Source organism: Cydia strobilella, chromosome 3 (assembly GCF_947568885.1).
Source record: "Cydia strobilella chromosome 3, ilCydStro3.1, whole genome shotgun sequence".
NCBI lineage: Eukaryota > Metazoa > Arthropoda > Insecta > Lepidoptera > Tortricidae > Cydia > Cydia strobilella.
In genome coordinates this window covers 23,935,597-23,956,345 of record NC_086043.1, presented here as the reverse complement: position 1 = coordinate 23,956,345, position 20,749 = coordinate 23,935,597, and the positions used below count along the sequence as shown (strand labels likewise).

The 20,749-nt window shown below is 38.2% G+C and overlaps 2 protein-coding genes across 2 annotated transcripts; both read right to left on the bottom strand.

The window, feature by feature from the left end:
- Window positions 1-3,351: 3,351 nt before the first annotated feature.
- LOC134756330 (calcium and integrin-binding family member 3) lies at window positions 3,352-14,729 on the bottom strand. Its single transcript, XM_063693161.1, has 5 exons — window positions 14,651-14,729; window positions 14,001-14,035; window positions 5,467-5,584; window positions 4,676-4,803; window positions 3,352-3,589 (listed from the first exon to the last, which is right to left on the bottom strand). The coding sequence occupies exons 1-5, from the start codon at window positions 14,699-14,701 to the stop codon at window positions 3,352-3,354; spliced, it is 570 nt and encodes a 189-aa protein (XP_063549231.1). The 5' UTR covers window positions 14,702-14,729.
- Window positions 14,730-19,090: 4,361 nt separating this feature from the next.
- LOC134756329 (uncharacterized) lies at window positions 19,091-20,388 on the bottom strand. The gene is made up of 3 exons (XM_063693160.1): window positions 20,286-20,388; window positions 19,831-19,924; window positions 19,091-19,331 (listed from the first exon to the last, which is right to left on the bottom strand). The coding sequence occupies exons 1-3, from the start codon at window positions 20,359-20,361 to the stop codon at window positions 19,193-19,195; spliced, it is 309 nt and encodes a 102-aa protein (XP_063549230.1). The 5' UTR covers window positions 20,362-20,388; the 3' UTR covers window positions 19,091-19,192.
- Between the last annotated feature and the right edge of the window lie 361 nt (window positions 20,389-20,749).

Genomic DNA, 20,749 nt, shown 5'->3' with positions numbered 1-20,749 from the left:
AGCGGCATCTACAGGAGGAATCAATCACTACTACCTTTGAACTGACAAGATTTGACATGCGATCCTTTGTATGTACACAGTTTTACATTAAATATTCATTCATTTATCTTTTCTTATCTTTTTCTGTCGATAATAAGAAAACACGTGATTAAAGGTTTGTTTTATTAAAAACACGTGATTTCAAAATAGGCCAAACATAGAAATTGATAAATTTACTGTAAAATGCACCTTTCAAGTGAGGTAAAACTTGCTATTGTTGTGATTCTCTTCTGCATAAAAAAAAAAATGGATTCTTCTATGGCTGCAATCTTGCCTTTAAATGAAATGGGTTACTGCCTAAATATTGTAATTTCCGCTTAGGTCCACAGATGGCGTTAGTAGAACTGTGTGTATATACATAATACTCGTAATAAATTAAATGAAATGGGTTACTGCCTAAATATTGTAATTTCCGCTTAGGTCCACAGATGGCGTTAGTAGTACTGTGTGTATATACATAATACTCGTAATAAATTATTAAAAAACATGTTTTCGTACGTAAAAAAGTAAATAATTATTCAAATAAATGCTACCTACTGTCCAAAAGCTATCCCAACCCATAATAGCATAATTAGGGTAGCAATAATGCAAATAACATCCAATTAAACTTTTAGTGTTTACTGTTATTTCTAGATGGCGCTAGTAGTACATGTATAAACATAAAAAAGACTATAAAGACTATTAGGACCTTTAAAACAAGACTGCTTGTTTGCAAGGCAATTGGTATACATTCAAAGATATGAAATAACCTACCTAATTTATAAACTGAAATAGACATCATACTCTAAAAAAAATGACCAAGAGAAGAGACCACCGGTGGCCGAGTTAGGATGGGAATCGAACCCGCGTCTTTAGCTTACGCCGCTAACGTCCTGATCACAATAGACCACCCGGCCACGGCGGTACCCGTCCCTAATTATCTGGTGTATCTTTGAAAGTATAGGCGCCTAAAAATTATTTCATAAAATAATTTGATTTGTTCCCTAGTTGGATATTCTAATTTGCCGCTTCAGGTCGCTAGATGTCTATAGTAGTACACGGTAAATTACCATGACTCGTTTTTGGCTGGATTATTGCTAGGTACTATTGATGAGTTTTAAATACGACAATGTGTTTTTGTTAGGAGCTACATATGATATATATTATTAAAGTATAGGGTATTTGACAAATGGTATCAGTCGATCAGGTTTGTTTTGAGGATCAATTCCTGTATGGGACCCATTGTCTTAAAGCAATACAAAAGTCACAAATGATGGTCAAAGTGACACCCGCATTTTACTGACAAAACGCTTCTAACAAAGTGGCAATACATCGTGACGTCCCCATGCCAAGCCGTTTCGATGTATGGAAAACAAGAAAATTGTGATTTTTGTCGGTGAAATATTGCTTTTATAAATATTATAGGACATTCTTAGACAGATTGACTAAGTCCCACGGTAAGCCCAAGGAGGCTTGTGTTATGGGTACTCAGACAACGATATATATAATATATAAATACTTAAATACATAGAAAACACCCATGACTCAGGAACAAATATCTGTGCTCATCACACAAATAAATGCCCTTACCGGGATTCGAACCCAGGACCATCGGCTTCACAGGCATGGTCACTACCCACTAGGCCAGACCGGTCGTCAAACATATCGTCGTTTTATGTTATACAATTTTTTTTAAATTAAAACATATCGATTCCTTACATTGTACCATTTTTTTCCTATTATTCCGTTTTTTTAAACGTATTTTTAAATTATTCCAATAAGTTTCCAATTTATTGTGAAAAATTGCTCATTTCCTATCTATTGAACTTGATTTTGTTATAAAATTCAACGCGTGTCAACAACCCTATTATATAGATATCACTGAAGTGGCATCAAATAGATTTGTCCCTTGATATTTATCTTGTTATTAAATAAATTAGGTACGAAGCAATTCATCGTGTTAACTTGACGTTACTGTATCTAGCCTATTAAGGTAAGGAGTACGTAAACCTATCAAGCCCTACATAGGCCTCTAACTAAGCCATCACGTGAAGTCTGTAAGCGACACCTGACATTATCGCCGTAATAGGCAATCCTGGCGACAGTGAACGGTCTATTGAGATAATCTGGGCATATTACGATACCATACGATACATCTCAGGTGCCTATGTTTGTAGCAAGTATGTACATAATAAAATTATCTAGCGACACAGGCAAACATAGTCAAATCTTTTTGAAATAACTGTTTTTTAAAATATAAATCTTTGAATCTCTTTGAATCTAAAGAAAGTAAAGCTTTAGTGCCTTTTTGAGTTCTTCGCCAGTCCTCATTAATTTAGCGTATCTATCGTATGTATACGAGTATTTGGTGCCCATTCATTGCCAATAATGTTCATTTTATTATGTTCATGTAATGTCAGCGTGCAGGTAAAATTATTAAATTAACTTGGAAGCTTTCAGCCCATTTTCCGAGACCGAAATCTCTGTAAAGTAAAATGATAAATCCGGGCGAAATGCAGCTTCCTTGAAAAACGGGAGATTACAAACAGCCGCGGGCGGCGCGGCGGATACATATAATATTAAACGTAACTTACCTGCCTGCCAGGCTGCCACTGTCGCATGGTTTATTTTCTGGTTTTATTAAAAAAGAGAGCTCAGCAATTTGTATAATATTGTGTAGTGGTTGGTACTAGTAGAGAATTCGCGTCACCTTTTATGAAAATATTTTTGATGTGCTAGCATTGTCGTAAAACCAAACTTGTAGTTTTTAATTATTTTATCCTATATACAGCTAAATATTATGCAATAACTATTTAAGTACATACTATTATACAGTAGTATAGTATAGTAGTATGTACAGTACTGTACAGGGTCGGTTTCATGACTGTTTCATTAGAGCTTGTCGTTTTATCATTTACCGTGTTTAGTCGCCAGTGAGCCGAGATCTTGTGACATTTGTATACGTTGTAATAATCACTTGAAATAAAACCACCAGGGGCCGAGCTAAGATGACAATCGTACATCGACAAACGCCAACAAAAAAACATTGTGATAGCAGATGCTACGAAAAGCATTATCTATCAACGATGTCGATCGTTATCTTAGTATAGTATAGTATAGTATAGTATAGTATAGGCCCGCAGATATGTATTTGATTTCAGATATGTATTTATCATGATCGACTTATCATGTATTTAGTATAGTGCCGTGCCCTACCAGGGCCCATGTGAGACCAACTATTATGTAACACCTGTGTAGGTACCTACTATGGATGCAATAAATATATGAGTATGAGTTCAAACTTATAATTATAGTCAGCTGCGCCTGCGTGGCTTAGACGCGGATGTGGAAGGTGGAGAGGAAGTCCGGGGCGCGAACGACGACGTGCTCGAAGTCCATGAAGGAGAGGCGCTGGTCGGCGTCGAGGTCGGCCTCGTCCAGCACGCTGGACACCACATCCTGCAGCTCGCGCGCCGTCAGCTGGCCGCGCGTCAGCAGCCGCGCCGCCTGCAGCAGGTCGCCGCGCCCGATGTACATATCGTCGTCCAGGTCGTAGATGCGGAACGCGTACCTGCGCAAACATCCACCAGATAGATATAGCATTATAGCAGTGTCATGATCATGACATGACTAGACAAGGTTTGCACCAACTGACAACGATTTTACGCAGATAGTTATGTATAAGCGTTCAGTTGAACACGTATGTCAATGTGGGCAGCTGTAGCTAAATAAAACGAACGTACCTACTTGATTATCAGTCGAGCACACCAACAATCAAACATCTTACAAGCGAAACGTTCCTATAAAGTCGTGTAAAATATTTTTGGAACGTTCGTTGAATTGAAAATAAATATCATATACGAAGGAAAAAATGACCAAAGCCTCCAGTGTCCAGAGCTGGAGCTGGTTCGTTGAATTGTTATGTTGCGGTTATTTTAATTATTTTAGCAGTTAAGTTTAAACACGACATGAATTGAAGTCAGTGAATTAAATAACTAAGTAGAATAAATTCGAACAGGATAATTTAAATTATTACTGTAATGACCTGCCATTGGCTTAAATCTAATTGAACTCAATGAGTATGCAACGCGCGTTTTATTCTTGAAAAGGATCAAATGTCTGATGACCTAAATAGCCACTAAAATGACCAATGTCAACTTTTGTTTGTCCCTAGTGGACTCAAAGGTACAGACAATAATTCATGGCAGTAACCGCGGCACGTGTCGGACTAATGTTTAATTTGAGGAGCTCCGAGTATCTGCGGGAGTTGGTTTCGTATGCCGCGGCGCCGCGGCCCGCGCGGCCGCCGACAAACGCAATGAATCAACTCTAATGAAGCTACGTGATCGTTTATCATCGGAATCTACGCTCAAATTCAAGTTTATAATAAAAATATTCCTCAGTCCGTCCTGAGGCCTGAGGTCGTGAAAGTCGAGGGATCAGTGATCTCGCTGCGAAGGTATTTTAAAACACGTAAACTCGATATATACCTACAGTGTGTTACCTCTTCGACGGTGACAGCTCGATATATACCTACAGACCCTACAGACTTACTAGCGGCGATCAACTGATCGCTCGTTAACTGGCTCACATAGAGGGTTTACAAGTTTACATGTACTTTCTTGTTGTAGTTATTTGTTGGAACATGTTAGGTTACCAAGCCTTGATGTCTCTTGGCGCGGCCTCGCTGAAGACGGACATCATGTCGAGGAAGTCCTCGAAGGTGAGGTTCCCGGAGCCATCGTGCGAGAACACCTCGCAGATGCGCCGCTTGAACGGGTTCTCCTGCAACACGACACACACACACCGTCATCTACACTAGCGCTGCGGTTCGAACACACCGCGGACACACGGACGCGCGCGGTCCCGGGCATCGCGGGCCTCGCGGCGGAGCACTGTCTCGCTCTTCAAACAGCGGATCCGCGTCCGTGTGGGCGAAAGCTTTTACAGTATGGCATGTGACCCACATATATAAATAGAGCCTTCAACTATCTGAGAGCTCTATTATGTATGTACATGTACGCACAGTATCTTGGAAAAAAGTTTAAGTAATTTAAAATAATTAATTAATTACAAATCATTAGCAACTTGAGTGGTTGTCGTCTGCAGTCTCGAGTCAGAAGCAGAAGTTGTAAAGGTGCCGTACTTGTAATAGTTGTAATTAGCATGCGGCGGTGGGCGGTGGGCGGTGCCGGTGCCGTCACGTGCCGCCGTTATGTCCCGCGATAACGATAACGGTTCCGCGCCTAATACACTTCTGCGGCTTTATGTATACTATTTGATGAAAGCTATTCTGAATTTCATTTAAATAGCTATTTAAATGGGCACTGTGCATGGAGATGGAGCATATTTAACTATGTATTACCTATGTAAATATGTACCTACTTACTAACCAACCTGCCAATTAGTACATAGGTTACATTAGTAGTGAGTGAGTGAGTGACTGACCCTGAGTTCAGGCAGCTTCTCTATCTCGTTGGCGGGCACGACGATGGTGTGCGCCTGGTTCTCCGTCATGCTCTTAGGGATCAGCTCGGGGTTCACCTCGCGGAATCGTTTGAACACTCTGCAACAGTAGTAACGGTAACAATTTGGGCATGATGAATTTGGGATTGTTTTCGTATTGAAGGTTTTGTAGGAAGTGCTCACATTAATAACAAAACTTCCGTGCGACACAGACATATTCCCGTTAAAGATGCTCCTCGTTACGAAGCGTAACATGTCGAACAATCGTCGACTTTAAATACCACGCGAGTGCCCCGGTTTAATATTTTTAATATGTCTTTCATATTATCAGTAAACTACATGACTGTTTTATTATTAGGTATAATTAGAGATGAGTGTGATTGTAATCCAGAATAGGTACTGTCTGTAGCAGTTAAGTAGTAGCTAAGTGGGTGAGGTATTCCAAATTATCTACACACGCTCTCATCACATCATCATCTTTAAAGACATTTACTCCTGTTAATTACTGCTGCTGACTGTAGGTATAATAAATACTGTTTAAGTATGAAGGTAGGTATAATAAATAGAGCCTAGCCTAGTGGTCAGATCGCGAAGCCCCCCATCAAATCAAGTGTCAATTTACGGTGTTACGTAAACACCTACATACATACCTACATACAGGCGGACAGGTACATATATACAGGGGCTGCGGGCTGCGGTTAATTCGCGCCACGTGCCGCCAAATGTTAATTACATCGTATGTTAATAAGGATTCGTTTGTTACCAACTTGTATTTTTGTGATACGTTTATTCCTGAATACTCCGATATACGAGTAGGTAAAGGTTGTTTTTTCAACCCTTACTCATCCTTATTACCTCTACGAAATCGCAAATAAAATTTTATTGCCCCATAAAAATCTTTGACGTCTCATCAGCCGAATATATGAATCTATGAAACAGCCATTTTTTTCGTACATATAAATATAGATATGCATTTAGGCCCCTACAGAGTATCGGCGATCGCCGCTAAGGGTTAGAATACACCCACTATTTAGGTGGTGAGGCAAAGAAATTCGGCGAGCGTTGCTCTCCCATGTGAGGAAAATGTAAATAAATAGACGGAGCGGAGTGCTTTCACTTTCACCCTACCCTCGAGAGGCCGCGACATCGCCTTTCCTATTTCTAGCAATGTTCCAAATACATATATTATACATATTTAATACATATATTATAATAACTTAAAAGCGCAAACTGGGTAAGGGCAATTCAAAATTAATTTTGTGGTTTACATTCATGCAGTGAGTATGTTTATGAGTGTATGTTAGTGAGTGTGTATGTTTTTTATTTGAACATTAATAACTAAGTGAATTTTTACAATAATTACTACCCTTCCTCTAATGCAGGTAGCAGCCAATCCAATAGTCTAATAATCTAATAATACGTGGCAACACTGGCAACTTTCCAGTTGGCGGGTTATGGCAATTAACCTTAGAAATCTGCATTTTATCATCAATTCTGACGTAATGCAGCTGAATATTTTCATGAATTGCTCTTGAACGTTCGGCTGTGATCGGCTGTTGAGACGCTCAAAGAACCCCCCCCGCAGTTGTCATAAGCTCTTACAGTAGTTATAATATACCTACTCAATACTTAATGTATTTAATAATAACGTTAATGAAGATAATAACGAGCAAATTAACCACTGCACTGCAAGCCCAGCCCTGAAAACGAGTTGCACGCGCCAGGAAGAAACGTCGTGAGCTTTGCTGTTAAACATCGGTGTTATTAGAAGGAGGTTTTCCCGTTGGGAGGAAACTAGAGTGGTCTAAGTATGTTGTTCTACAATATCCACGCTACAATTGATGCCAACTGTACTGTTATTAATTGTGTGGTTCCGCCTTAATTAAACAGAGTTCAGAGGTTTAGCGAAAGTTGCCTTGAGCACGTACTTATGACAAAATTGACAAGGGGTTTAAAATCTCCTGCTGGAGTAATTGCGAGTTTCTCATGTAAGCATCACAATAGTTAATATCCTATATGTGGCCTAATACTACTGATAATTACATGTAGTATGTACCTGGCTCTATACTTTTGATTGTTGTATCTATGGTCATTTTAGTTTTGAGAGAGAGAGCTGTCAGATTTGGCGGCAGGCCTGTGCGCGAGGTTATGTTACTTATGCTCGATTTGATCTTTATGTAATCTTATAATTAATCCTGTATATCAATGTAATAAAAGAAATGTCAAAGCAAGCAGTGGTTTGTGTGCTAAACCCCTTTTACTGAGCATTAAATCTATGGATGATTTCAACTCAGAAAGCGGGATTGTGAATTCAAATGCCCACATAGAAATTGGATGATTATTTTCACCTATATAGAGATGAAGCACACATCTCGAAGAATGTGAAAAAAAACGCTTAGTTAAGGCGTATATCTGGAGCATTGCTTTAAATGTTTGTGAGACGTGGACAGTAACACAACGGGACAGAGAGCGATTGGAGGCCTTTGAAATCCGGTGTTGGCGGAGGATGCTAAGGATTAGCTGGACAGAAAGGAAGACGAACGTTGAGGAACTGAGCATGGCAGGAGAGAAGAGATGCCTGTTAGGCACAACAGCTAACAGAAGGTGCAAGATGATTAGTCATCTAATACGGCACGACCCGCACGACAGATTCTTTTTAAACATCCTGAAGGGCAAGATTGAGCGAGAAAGACGCAGAGGAACACATATCTCAGCCAAATGAAAGATAGAGTTTCTGTCATGTTGTACGAGGGAGTCAAAAGGCTGGCCCAGCAAAGAATGGTAATTACTCCATCAACAAGAGCATAGCTCTTAAAATTGATGATGATGATGAAAGAGGTACATAGTAATGTAAGTTGCTTGGTCTTTTGAATGTTAATTTCATAATCAAGACAATAGTGTATATATATATAAATATATATGATACACGATTTCATTAGTTTGTTTTGTACGGTAAACAAAATGATTGACAATTGGTTTCATTTGTTTAAAATAAAAGTTGTTTTAAATTTGCAATGCACTGGACATTTGCTATGTATTGATCTAGTTATTAACCTGTGTTTTTTGTCATTGTTTGTTTTTGGACTGACACGTTGAGACACGTTGGAATACAATGAGAATAGATCTCGACGAAAATGCAAGCAAATAACCATCACGGTGAGATTGGTGAGACGCAGAGAACTATCATTAAGAGCCAACATGGTTATAAGAAGTCAAAATGGTAAGGATGGTATTGTGCTCTGTTCAGGTACAATTCAGGTGCTCAGTGAAGTTAATTATTAACAATGAGTTGTAAAATGACAATAATTGAATATTTACTAGGTATTATTACTATTATTTTTTGGATAGTCTAATGACACTAAAAGGTTATTTTTTGTTCTAATGATGCATGAGTATATAATGCCTATATATGGTAAGAGATAACAAAAAAGGTGATTGATTAGTATTGCAGAAGTTATTGCCATGATGAAATGATGAGATAGCAAAGATAAGAGGTAGCGACTGACAGATGGCTAGAATTGTAGGAGATTGGCCCATGACGGTTGTCAATGGGAAGATTTAGAAAAGGCCTTTACCAAGCATCACACTTATTGAGATAAATATCCCCGGTCTCTAATTCAGAATAAAAGAATCTTAATAGATAAATGTGCATATCGGTTATTTAGGTGAAAAGACAAAGAAACTAGTTTTTGTTTTGATGCAAACAAATTATTTATAAACATTTGTATATAGGCAAATGTAAAAAAAAAAAAATGTTAATTAAAGATGGTATATTCTACATAGTAGTACTGTAGGTACATGCATTTAGTTGCCAATCATTGTTGTACTGAAAATTATTAGTCTGGATACTCCGAGAGATGCATATAGAAACAATAATAAATTAATGGAATTACACACAGTATGAATTCTAAATTTGAAATGAATGACATTGATAGTTTTACATCTATTTCATACTACTGTTTTAAATGTCATGCAATTGAAAATCAAAGTAACAATTTTAAAACATCATTATTATCATTCAGGGAGCATGATTTACATGATGACTGGTTGCGTTGTGGATATTGACATAGCATAAGAAAATGAAAAAAAAATGAAATATAAATGTTTATTTTCTGATAACAATAAGTACAGTTCACTTTCAGTGGTTAAGATCTCCTAGTAGGTATTTAAAAGAAGTTATATTTCACTCTATTTAGAAATCTTGAATACCTACTTCATACCTTTGAATTGGTGACAAGCGGTATTTATATTTAAACCTTATTGCACAAAATATACACCAATGTACACATTTGTTTCTCTAAATTTATAAGTTTAGTGCAAGTTCTGTCTAGTAAAAGCAGATTGGCTAAACAAGAACAGATTACTTTTTCCATGCTGTTGACACAATATTCAATATTTGTATTAAGCATATTGCATAGTATTCAGTTATATTTTGCAGTTGTACAATACAATAACAAACCACAAATGAAACTATGAATTGTTGCTATGAAATACAATTAATTTGTGACTTTATGGTTTCATTTGCATAAAGGGTGAATCTGAAATAATTATTGTATGACAGATTCAGGTTAAGAAATTTTACAGTTAGTGATGCCTAACTAAGTTAATCAAACTCTTAGGTCACAAATTATAAAATTCAGGTTACTAATAGGTAAGGACCATAAAGTGTCAAGAAAAGGCAAAAGCAGCATACTTGTGTATACATTATCAAGTTAAGAAAGTCTATTTGTAAAATTAAAAAGTTTACAAAAACAGTCCCTGTTTGAAAAAAAACAAGACAAAGAATTCTCATTGAAAATTGACTTGAAATGCAAAATCGATGAATAAGTACAACCACTGTCACAAGTGTTAGTACAAAATTTTAGTATGGTCCTGAGCAGAAGTCTGTGACTGACCTTAACAAAAGAATCAACACCAGAGTAGGTAAGTTAAATAAACGAAGCTAAAAGTAGATAACATTCAAACTTAAAGAAGCCTTATAAAGTAGGCTCAAGAAGCCTTATAAGGAGCTTGGAACTAATTTTTATTTTTCATCTCAATTCATGAAACTTTGTATTCTTAAAATTTGCTTGATCAGTAGGTTTAACAGAAGGTACCATGGAAGGTAACATGTATGATTTTATGACAGAGACACAGTGATGACAAGAAATAAGTTGGTAATATTAATTAAAGTATAGTAAGGCAAAAGAACCATGATTCATAAAGACAAAATGTATGGTTGCATTTTTGTCATTAAGTGCGTTGTCGCCACGATTAGCATAGCCAGGAAATATTGGCTGTATCAATTAACAAAAAGTGAATAAATGTATATTGGAATAACTTTTAATCACTTCCAATAATATAGTAGGTGGGGTAATGACACTAATGACGCTAGTATGTTACGGTGTACTCGGTGTAGTACCTATACGCTATTATTTAGAGCTACTTTTTTTGGGTGCATGTCATCCCGAGATATAGTTGCTGCGTTCTTGCCGATTCCTGGGGCTGAATATTACCATTGTGAAATACTGAACGAAGTTTAGGACGAAACATCAGGATCATAAGGTCATTGAATAAATAGTTATCTGTTTATATAAATAAATTAATAAAAACCTGTTTTAAATGTAATCTTCTTAAAGTTGATGAATCGATGGAATATTTGTCATTTTATTTAATTAATGTTGAGGATTTTTCGATGAAGATAATGACTGATATCCATGACGTCATTGACGTCTGATTACGATTTCAGTAACGATGAGTAGGTATCTAAGGAAGATCTTAGGTAACAGAGGTCCGAGAACGATGATTATGTATATGACCGAACATATCGATTACAGTGTCGATGTCAACGAATGTTTGCCTCGATGTCCACGACAGGGTCAATAACTGACCATATCGATGATGAAAACGGAGCTGAACGACTTCGATAACAATGTCGGCGATAATGCTTGACTGACCATATTGATGATGATATCGATGATGATTACCGAACAGATCGATTTTGATGACGATATAGATGATGATAGATGATGATTAGGTATATAGTAAGATTAATTGATGATGATAATGATTGACTGAGTCGATGTTTATATTTCAATTATTAAATTGTTGAGGATGACTGTGACTAAAATTATCTTTGCTACTGCTAATGATTATAACTATTTTTATTTTTGTATGTTTCAACGCTGGTAACCTGGCTGAACGGATGAAGTTGATGATAAGCGAGGGCATCGCAGCAAGAGCTGACTGAAGCAAAGGAGGTGAAACTGTTAAGACAGAGCTGCCAGCAGTGGGCAGGGCCCAAGCTGCCGATGGTCAGGGCCGCAGAGTGAGCAACCGACGTACTATGCGCCGTGTCCACGATTACCGTCTTATGCATCTGATCAAGCGACTCGGCGAGAGTCTCTCTCGGTGTTGGTCGAGACTCTTCGCTGACACGACTGCTAGTTATTATATTAATATTATGAATCTAGAATATAACCGTTGAGTTTTGGCAGACTGTCTAGTGCAGGCCGTAATGGCAGACTGTTTATTATGTTAGTTTATATTTTGGCAAAGATAGGTACTTGTAATATGGACCTTGTAGTTAAATTCAAAAATAAATAAATAATTAGTTATACTTTGGCAAACTGTCCAGCGCAGGCCTTGAGGGCAGACTGTCTGGGGCAGGCCGTGATGGCAGACAGGCCATAACAAATTAAATGATTAGGTTGGCTATAGGTATGAATGTTGGCAGACTGTCTAGAACAGGCTTTGATAGCAGCCTGTCTTCTAGAGCAGGCCGTGATGGCAGACTGTCTAGACTGGTCTAGTCTAGAGCAGGCCATAACAACAGTCTAAATAAATAATTAGATTGACTAGGTTGAATGTTGGCAGACTGTCTAGAACAGGCTTTGATAGCAGCCTGTCTTCTAGAGCAGGCCGTGATGGCAGACTGTCTAGACTGGTCCAGTCTAGAGCAGGCCATAACAACAGTCTAATTAAATAATTAGATTGACTAGGTTGAATGTTGGCAGACTGTCTAGAACAGGCTTTGATAGTAGCCTGTCTTCTAGAGCAGGCCGTGATGGCAGACTGTCTAGACTAGTCTAGTCTAGAGCAGGCCATAACAATTTTTATACTTTGGAATGATGTCTAGAGCAGGCCTTAAAGGCAGACTGTGATTGTTTATGATGTGTTATACTTTGCCAAATTGTTTAGAGCAGGCCTTAAGGGCAGACTGTGGTTGTATATCATGAATTATACTTTGCCAAACTATTTAGAGCAGGCCTTAAGGGCAGACTGTGATTGTTTATGATGTGTTATACTTTATACTTTGCCAAATTGTTTAGAGCAAGCCTTAAGGGCAGACTGTGATTGTTTATGATGTGTTATACTTTGCCAAATTGTTTAGAGCAGGCCTTAAGGGCAGACTGTGATTGTTTATCATGAATTATACTTTGCCAAACTATTTAGAGCAGGCCTTAAGGGCAGACTGTGATTGTTTATGATGTGTTATACTTTATACTTTGCCAAATTGTTTAGAGCAGGCCTTAAGGGCAGACTGTGATTGTTTATGATGTGTTATACTTTGCCAAGCTATTTAGAGCAGGCTTTAAGGGCAGACTGATTGTTTATGATGTGTCATACTATGTCAAACAGCTTAGAGCAGGCCTTAAGGGCAGATTGTGATTGTATATGATGTATTATGCTTTGCCATAGAGCAGGCCTTAAGGGCAGACTATGATTGTTTATAACGTGTTATACTTTACCAAACTGTTTAGAGCAGGCCTTGAGGGCAGACTGTAAATGTTGATGTTGGTTTATACTTTAACAGACTGTCTAGAGCAGACCATGACTGTAAGTTAGTTCATATAGTGAAAGACTAGAAGAAGGCTGTAAATGCTACTATAGGTGCTGGTCGTATGAAATGACTGTTTACATGATCTCAGGTTAAAGCATCAGGTTAATATACATATTGTCACTGGCTGCGATTGATTAATGAGGAACTGAATAACCAGAAGGTTAAAATAATGTTGTTATGTATGTTAATCTTTCGTTAGTGTTAAGGTGGATGACATGTTATGATATATGGTTGTTGATATAAATGTTTAATTACTTTAGTGAGAGGACTCACTAAAATAAAAAGGATGGCCGAGCTGTAAGCATCACAATAGTTAATATCCTATATGTGGCCTAATACTACTGATAATTACATGTAGTATGTACCTGGCTCTATACTTTTGATTGTTGTATCTATGGTCATTTTAGTTTTGAGAGAGAGAGCTGTCAGATTTGGCGGCAGGCCTGTGCGCGAGGTTATGTTACTTATGCTCGATTTGATCTTTATGTAATCTTATAATTAATCCTGTATATCAATGTAATAAAAGAAATGTCAAAGCAAGCAGTGGTTTGTGTGCTAAACCCCTTTTACTGAGCATTAAATCTATGGATGATTTCACTCATGAGTCAACTGTTTTATATTGTTTAGTTTCAAACACACTCGACGTACTTGAATCTCCAAGGATTACTTTTGTAGCAGAAAATGCCAGACTTACCTTAGAATTTCTTTCCTTGTAAAGAATGTACAGTCCTGAATAAAATGCTTTTCAGTTAATTCAGTATAAAATAAAGAGAACAACTTGGCAGCAACTACATTCATCACGTTGTTGACGTTCAAGCGCCACGGTACCAGGGCACGGTACCAGGGCACGGTAATGGCGAACAAGAAACTTACCTACTCAAACAGATAATTTCAGTCTTTTTATTATATTTTTAGTACGAAACGTAATATTGAATAAACTTTTGATAACATTTAACAGTGCGGTTTCTTCCATAAAAAACACAGTCACCAGAATGATGATATGAATTATCATAATGATTATGATTAGAATTATTAAATTCTAAAATTAAAATAATTCCCGAAGTCGGGTAAATATATAAATATCTGAACCACAGCCTTAAGCATCGGGATGTAATGAACGAAGTTGTGTTATGTTGTGTAGAATATTGCTCGCACTTATATTGTAGGCGTTAATTATTTTATGCGAAATCATAAGGGAAGCTTTTTTTCCTATAAATTAACCCAACTTGTTGAATTTCTTTATGTTTTTGTATTAATAAGTTCTTATTGCTCGTGGAATCATATAAAAGATAATTTTGCATTTTACAACTACTAAGATGAACAATGAGCAAATGAGATACATACCTGATAGTCCTCGAGCTGCTGCTCCGTGAAGGTAACCACCTTGTTCCCCATGCCGATGTCGCACTCGTGTTGCTCGTGATTGTGTCTCTATATCGGTGTAGCCTGATGCGTGACTAGTTGTGTGTCGCTATACTTGCTGTAGCGGCGGTGTAGCTGCACTCGCTTGTTCGTTGACGTGTCGCTGTAGCGGTCGTGTCGTGTAGCGGCGGTGTAGTGGTGGTGTAGTGGTGGTGACAGCGGGCAGCCTGTTGCCGTCGGGGCCGCCGTAAAACTACGGCGGCAGCGCGCGGATTAGGGCGCGCCCGACATAGAGTAACGCGCAGAGGGTTGGCGTAGGAAATATTGATGATGAGAAAAAAACAAGCATTCTTTCACTTATTGATCAAAAAACAATTACAAAATGCAGTAATCCAACGTTATAAGTTATAAAAATACAACATGAATACAACTACACAGGTTAAAGTTTTGACAGTGTTGGTCCGAAGGATTTGACATATATGTCACTGATTCAGCTGTATCAAAGAGTTCTTAATCAATTACTGTTTGGCTGTATGAATAAAGCCCAAAATAAAGCCATAAACGGAAGACTAGGGATATATATAGGTACTTGGATTTAACTCTTTACAATGAATAACTCTTTTGTTCATAGAACCAGAGACTATAACGTAGGTATGTTGACTGTCAGTAGCTACTTCAATAACACGAGTAGTGTCAGTGCTGTGTAGTGCAATAATTATCTACATATTACAGTATTTTGTGGTGGTGGTGCTTTGTAATTATTTACTACAATTGTGCAATGTGTATACGTGTGCCTATTGCTTTACGTAATAAATAGGTAGTTATTCGATTCCACATTCCACGTCACCAGGAGCCTGCTCGACGCCTCGGGTTTGAATCGTAAGTAGGGCGTAAAATTATGTGCTCTATACTCGTACAAGAGGCGCTCCCTCCATTAACTAACTAGGCAGACCTAGAACCCTTTTGATGTTATACTGTCTGTTTGAGGTCGCTTCTTAACATTCTTTAGGTTAGGTTAGGTCACCCGGTGGTCGCATCTTTGTGATGGTGTGATAAAAGAGAAGTCCCTGTGCGTTGGTACTCTGTGCAGCAGGCGAGCCTCTATTAGTCGCGCCCTGCCGGTATTTCATGTCTTCCGAACGGCGATGTTTATCGCGGAACAATAACAAACGTCCGAGCGAGGTCGCCACTTAGCGCGCTGTAGGGCAGCGTCACGTCACCGCGGTCACACTTTCGGTCACATTTTATACGTTTCTTTCACAGTCACATTCTTGTAAGTATTTCGAACTTTTATTCCTACATATAGCCGAAGTATAGTTGCTAGTGAGTGAGGTAGGTATTCAAAACGATCTGTATATCCTTTTATGTTTTCTTTAACAATAAAGTTGTGTCCTAGATCATTTTAAACAAACTCGCGTACCTACTTGACCACTGCTGTTGACTACTTAGAATCTAATAGTACGTTATCAAACACGATTCACGCAAATCTGCTGGAATAATTTTCATCGATATTTGTGATTAAAGCGTTCACTTCATTACCTAATACTTAAGTACTTGAATTAAAAACTTTTAAAGGCGGATCTCTCAGTTCTAATAGAGCAGTACCACTGTACTGTAGCTATATTACAAATCACTAATCAGGGAAGAAATGGGGACAGTTTTCCATTTGTTCCATTTCTAGTATTCTAGTTACTTTAAACTTTTGTCTCTTTTATTTCATGAAATAAGCTCTGTTTAATTATGTGAAGAGAGTAAGCTTACGGTTTGAATTTACCAAACCCGATTTATTTGCGTTCTTCCGATGCGCTAATTATTTATTACTCTGTGAATAGACTACTTTGTTAATTAAACTGAAATTGCCAACCATTTTGTTGTAGTAGTTGCTGCATTTAGTAATTTCAAATATTTTACCTTAAATATATAGTCATGCAATCAATTATAGACTGTCTCTAATAACACACAGCTTCTTCTTCTTTCCTTGTTAGCTTTGGATAAATGTATTTTAGATTTTCTCCTGCTTGCCTTATTCTGGCTTTGGTACCTTACATAGTGTTTGCAATATAATATTAAGTAAAATATTTTCTAATGCGAGGCAGTCAATTGAAACTGGTGAACAGTCAGCACTTAATAGATGGTACACTCGAAGGCAAAAATATCGATCCAGACAAATGGCTCCAAAAGTATGTGAACACGACTTTATTGTCTAAGGTGTAAGAGCGTACACATATTTTTGAAACTTTGGTAATGTATATTATATTTATGCCCTTGACTTTGCCTATAATTGTATATGTAGTTACTTATTGTTTTACTTACCTACTTTGAACTGTCACATACCTTTGTTATCGTAATAAATAAAGTCACACTGGATGTTACCTACATACCTACCTTCAGATGAGCCGTACGCTTGTATGTCACTGACATGGTATAAAATTAATCGATGTACCTACATTATTATTTATTAGGTACCGTAAAACACCCTATATTCGCCTACTTTTTGACATATTTTTGAAGTTTCCTCTTAAGGTACTGGTTTAGTGTGTCAACACTATATAGTGTCTAAATGGTGTATATTATGATAACATCTAAATTTAAATTAAAAATAAACCAATTTTATGTATATTTATACCTAAAAAAGGAGCTCCAAGACAATAGGCGAAGTTTCATCTTTTTGCCTAATTTTGCCTACCCTATCAAACATGACTGAACATAGGCACACGCCATTAAACTTAAGTTCTACCCTCTGTATGATTCACGTAATTTATATTGAATCGTGCGCCGGTGTTATTAAGGTCCTATTACGTACATTTTTTCATCATAGGCGAAAATAGGAAGACATCCAGCGTGTTTTCATACATATCACAACGATAATTCAGGGTTGTCAAAAATCATGTTTTTAACCAACTGTTGCAATTAGAGAGGATTTCTGGTTTTCTTGTCATAAAATATAAAGACCTACAGATTATCAATGCTTATATTATATTGGATTGAATATTTACTAGATATCTAATCTGTTTTAATTACGCTATTAACGCTATGTATAATTGTACATTGCTTCGAGTATTGGAGGTTATCAGGTTATCACTGTTATATTATTTGGAACATAGTTACGTCATTTTGAACGGAAATATTGTGATAGTGTTATTACAATTTGCCTCGCAGCGCATGCTGTTACAGTGACTGTTACTGTGACTGACTGCTCAATTATTTATTTATAAATACGTTTACATGACATTACAGTAAACCAATACGTCATGAAACTAACACTAGAACAATTAGACTAAGTATTACATTACATTTAACACACGGATAACAAACGTTACGTTACACTAGAGGACCTAGCATCCATCACCTCACAGAACCTCAAGTATTCGTTTCATACAGCCGCCCATCGCCATGCAATCAGATCGCATTCCAGTGCTGGCGCCAAGAGCGCATTAAGTAGAGAGAGAGAGAGCGCGCGGCAGTGGCGAGTTCTTTCGCGCGACTGTTTGCGCAGCCGGCACAGCTAAATGAACGCGTCTCCGCGGGAGATCTATTCTGGAGACAGCTGGAACAAACAGTCGCACGAGGCGGCTCACTGGATCCGGACAATCCGACTCTCCGCGCAGTGTAGTAGCTAGCAAACTAAGGGTCCGCCTGACTTCTAATGGATTGTATCCAAGGGTTCCCAAGCGATGCTTGGTTGGATACAGGAACGGGTAGTACCCATTAATCTTCTTGTACAGAAACCTTAGGAAAGCTTTTTACACTTTCTCCAGCAGTAATTCGTACGTTGATTCATACGACGGTAATCTCTATCAATACGGTAGCCTCTAACCAGTGGCGTAACTAAGGGGGGGGGGGGGGGGGGCAGAGGGGGCAAGTTAATAGCCAGTGGATCGTTAAAGTTACAAAAGTTACGGATTACAAAGCCCTGTCTTAGATTCACTCCGACAGCCGTGATCGTCTAGTGGCTAATAGGAGCCGACGTTGTGGCCGTAGTAACCCAGGTTCGAATCCTGGTCACGGCAGATGTGACTGTCACGGCGGAGCATTTTCTATACTTTTTTAAAGTAAGTAGGTATTATCGCTTGTTCCCTTTTCATGTCACATTTAAGTAAGTCATCTTGTCTATAGGTACTCTAATCGGCGACATCGACAGTGACTCGATTGTCACTGTCAGCACCATGCTCGTATGAAACGCGAGTAATTAAGCTAAAGCGCTTGAAACTCAATCTAAGTTGCGTCTAACTACGCTACATAGCTAGCCGCCTCGCTTGAGGGAAGGAAGTAGGGGCATGTGATCGCTGTTGTCTCATCCTGTGGCAAATACTAGTACTTGTATTGCAGGAGGCGTGGCGACAAACATATCCGAGTAAAAGAACTGATGGAGACGAGCGATCTCGCAATAAATCGATATACAAGTAAATTTAAACCCTTTTATTTAAGTGGGTGTTTTCAGCGATTAAGTATTGAGACGGCGTAACCAAACATAATTATATATTCTCAATAATTTTTATTTTAACTAAATAACGCTCAATTAGGCTACGCCCAGCCGGTGCAGGCGGCGAGGCACTCGCGCTCGCTGGCGAAGTTGTTTTCATCGACCGGTAGAGAACATCGAGACGGGTCCGTCCACCAGTGCCACGCCACGCAGCGCTGCACACCCCAGTCGAAGATGTATCTGTTCATTAACCAACAACCTTATCTTTCGTTGCCTATTGGATTTTTTAAATGGGGCGCTGACGGCAGCTACCTGATCCCGTGCTATACTGCGGAAGTGTTCACAGGAGACCTAACTATGTATTTAATTAACGATTTCAAAGATCTTTAATTAAGACCATTTTGGCGTAGCAGAACAGGGTATGGTGGCGGCCCGCAGTGCCCCATTAAAACAAATCCAACCTGTATAGCCTACACACGACACGCTCTTATGGCTCTACAAATAAGACGTAAGAGTAGTCTCGGATATTTTCCACACTACCGTGTGCAAGACAATAAATATTATAATATCTTATTTATAGAGCCATAAGAGCGTGTCGTTATTATATTTTTGCACGCTTCGTTGAGCACGATAATCTTAAGATTGCAGGTTAATACTGTGTTCATTCACGGCATACGGCTGACCATTGTACAGATAGTAGACCTTACTTACTTACTTGAATTACCTGTATGTAATTTACCTAATGACGTGGTCGGATTCTCGCTGCCAAGTCCCGTATTCCAAATGGCAGTGTTTGTTTTTAGTCGGCATCTGCTTGCATTGGGCTTCCGTCACTAAACAATAATAAGAAAATTATAATTATAATAAACCAAACTCATTAAAGCATTCGTTCATCAATTCGCCCCTTACTTGTGACCGCAAATTTGACATTTACAAACAAAGACACGAAGAAGTGCTCTTGAGAAGATCTTATTTCAATGTAATATAGTTTTCAAATGATCGGCGAACTGTGAGGACGATGGTAGATAATTATAATCAACTTGCTATATGTCAGATAATAGTGGGGAAGATGGTTACGCGAGACTAGATGAAAAAAGTATACTATTCTATCGTGTCTATCGTGACACGAAAGAATAAAAGAATAAAGTACAACCATTAACATTTGAAATAATAATTAATAAGTTGTAGTTGTACCTCTGGCCTCCGGCGAGTGTAGCGTGACGCTGACGCCGGCGACTGCGAGTAAGATAACGGCCGGAACCTTTGACATTGCGCGAATTGTGAACAGTGGACTGGTGTAGTATGTGGTGTGTGGTGGTATCGCCGCCAGCTGCGGCCGACTACAACACTATATCATTACGGTAATGATTATTTTGACTGTATGTGGTGACTCAAATCAACATACAGATAATATTATAAACGTAGTTGTTGTGAATAAAATAAATACATTAACCGAGATCTACTCGGGGCCAAACCATTAGTCAGTTACCAACTTTGAACGAGTTAAGTTTCTTGAGAGCTTGCTCTACAATAATGTTGTTGGGACACTTAGGACAGCTGCTGGAGTCAGGCTTTCATTAGCGCGCTCTAATGTTCTAAATGGATTTCATCTGCGTTAATAAAAAACATTTAGTTCTGCGAATTGCTTGTCTGTTACG

Bases quoted from the DNA above. Each gene is read 5' to 3' on its own strand.
- LOC134756330 (XM_063693161.1), bottom strand. From the start codon at position 14,701: ATGGGGAACAAGGTGGTTACCTTCACGGAGCAGCAGCTCGAGGACTAT. The intron at 14,036-14,650 runs GTATGTATCTCA...CATTTTATTCAG, and splicing joins AGCAGCTCGAGGACTATCAG to GACTGTACATTCTTTACAAG. The intron at 4,804-5,466 runs GTCAGTCACTCA...GTCGTGTTGCAG, and splicing joins AGAAGCTGCCTGAACTCAGG to GAGAACCCGTTCAAGCGGCG.
- LOC134756329 (XM_063693160.1), bottom strand. From the start codon at position 20,361: ATGTCAAAGGTTCCGGCCGTTATCTTACTCGCAGTCGCCGGCGTCAGC. The intron at 19,925-20,285 runs GTACAACTACAA...ATTATTGTTTAG, and splicing joins ACACTCGCCGGAGGCCAGAG to TGACGGAAGCCCAATGCAAG. The intron at 19,332-19,830 runs GTAAATTACATA...GTTAATGAACAG, and splicing joins GAATCCGACCACGTCATTAG to ATACATCTTCGACTGGGGTG.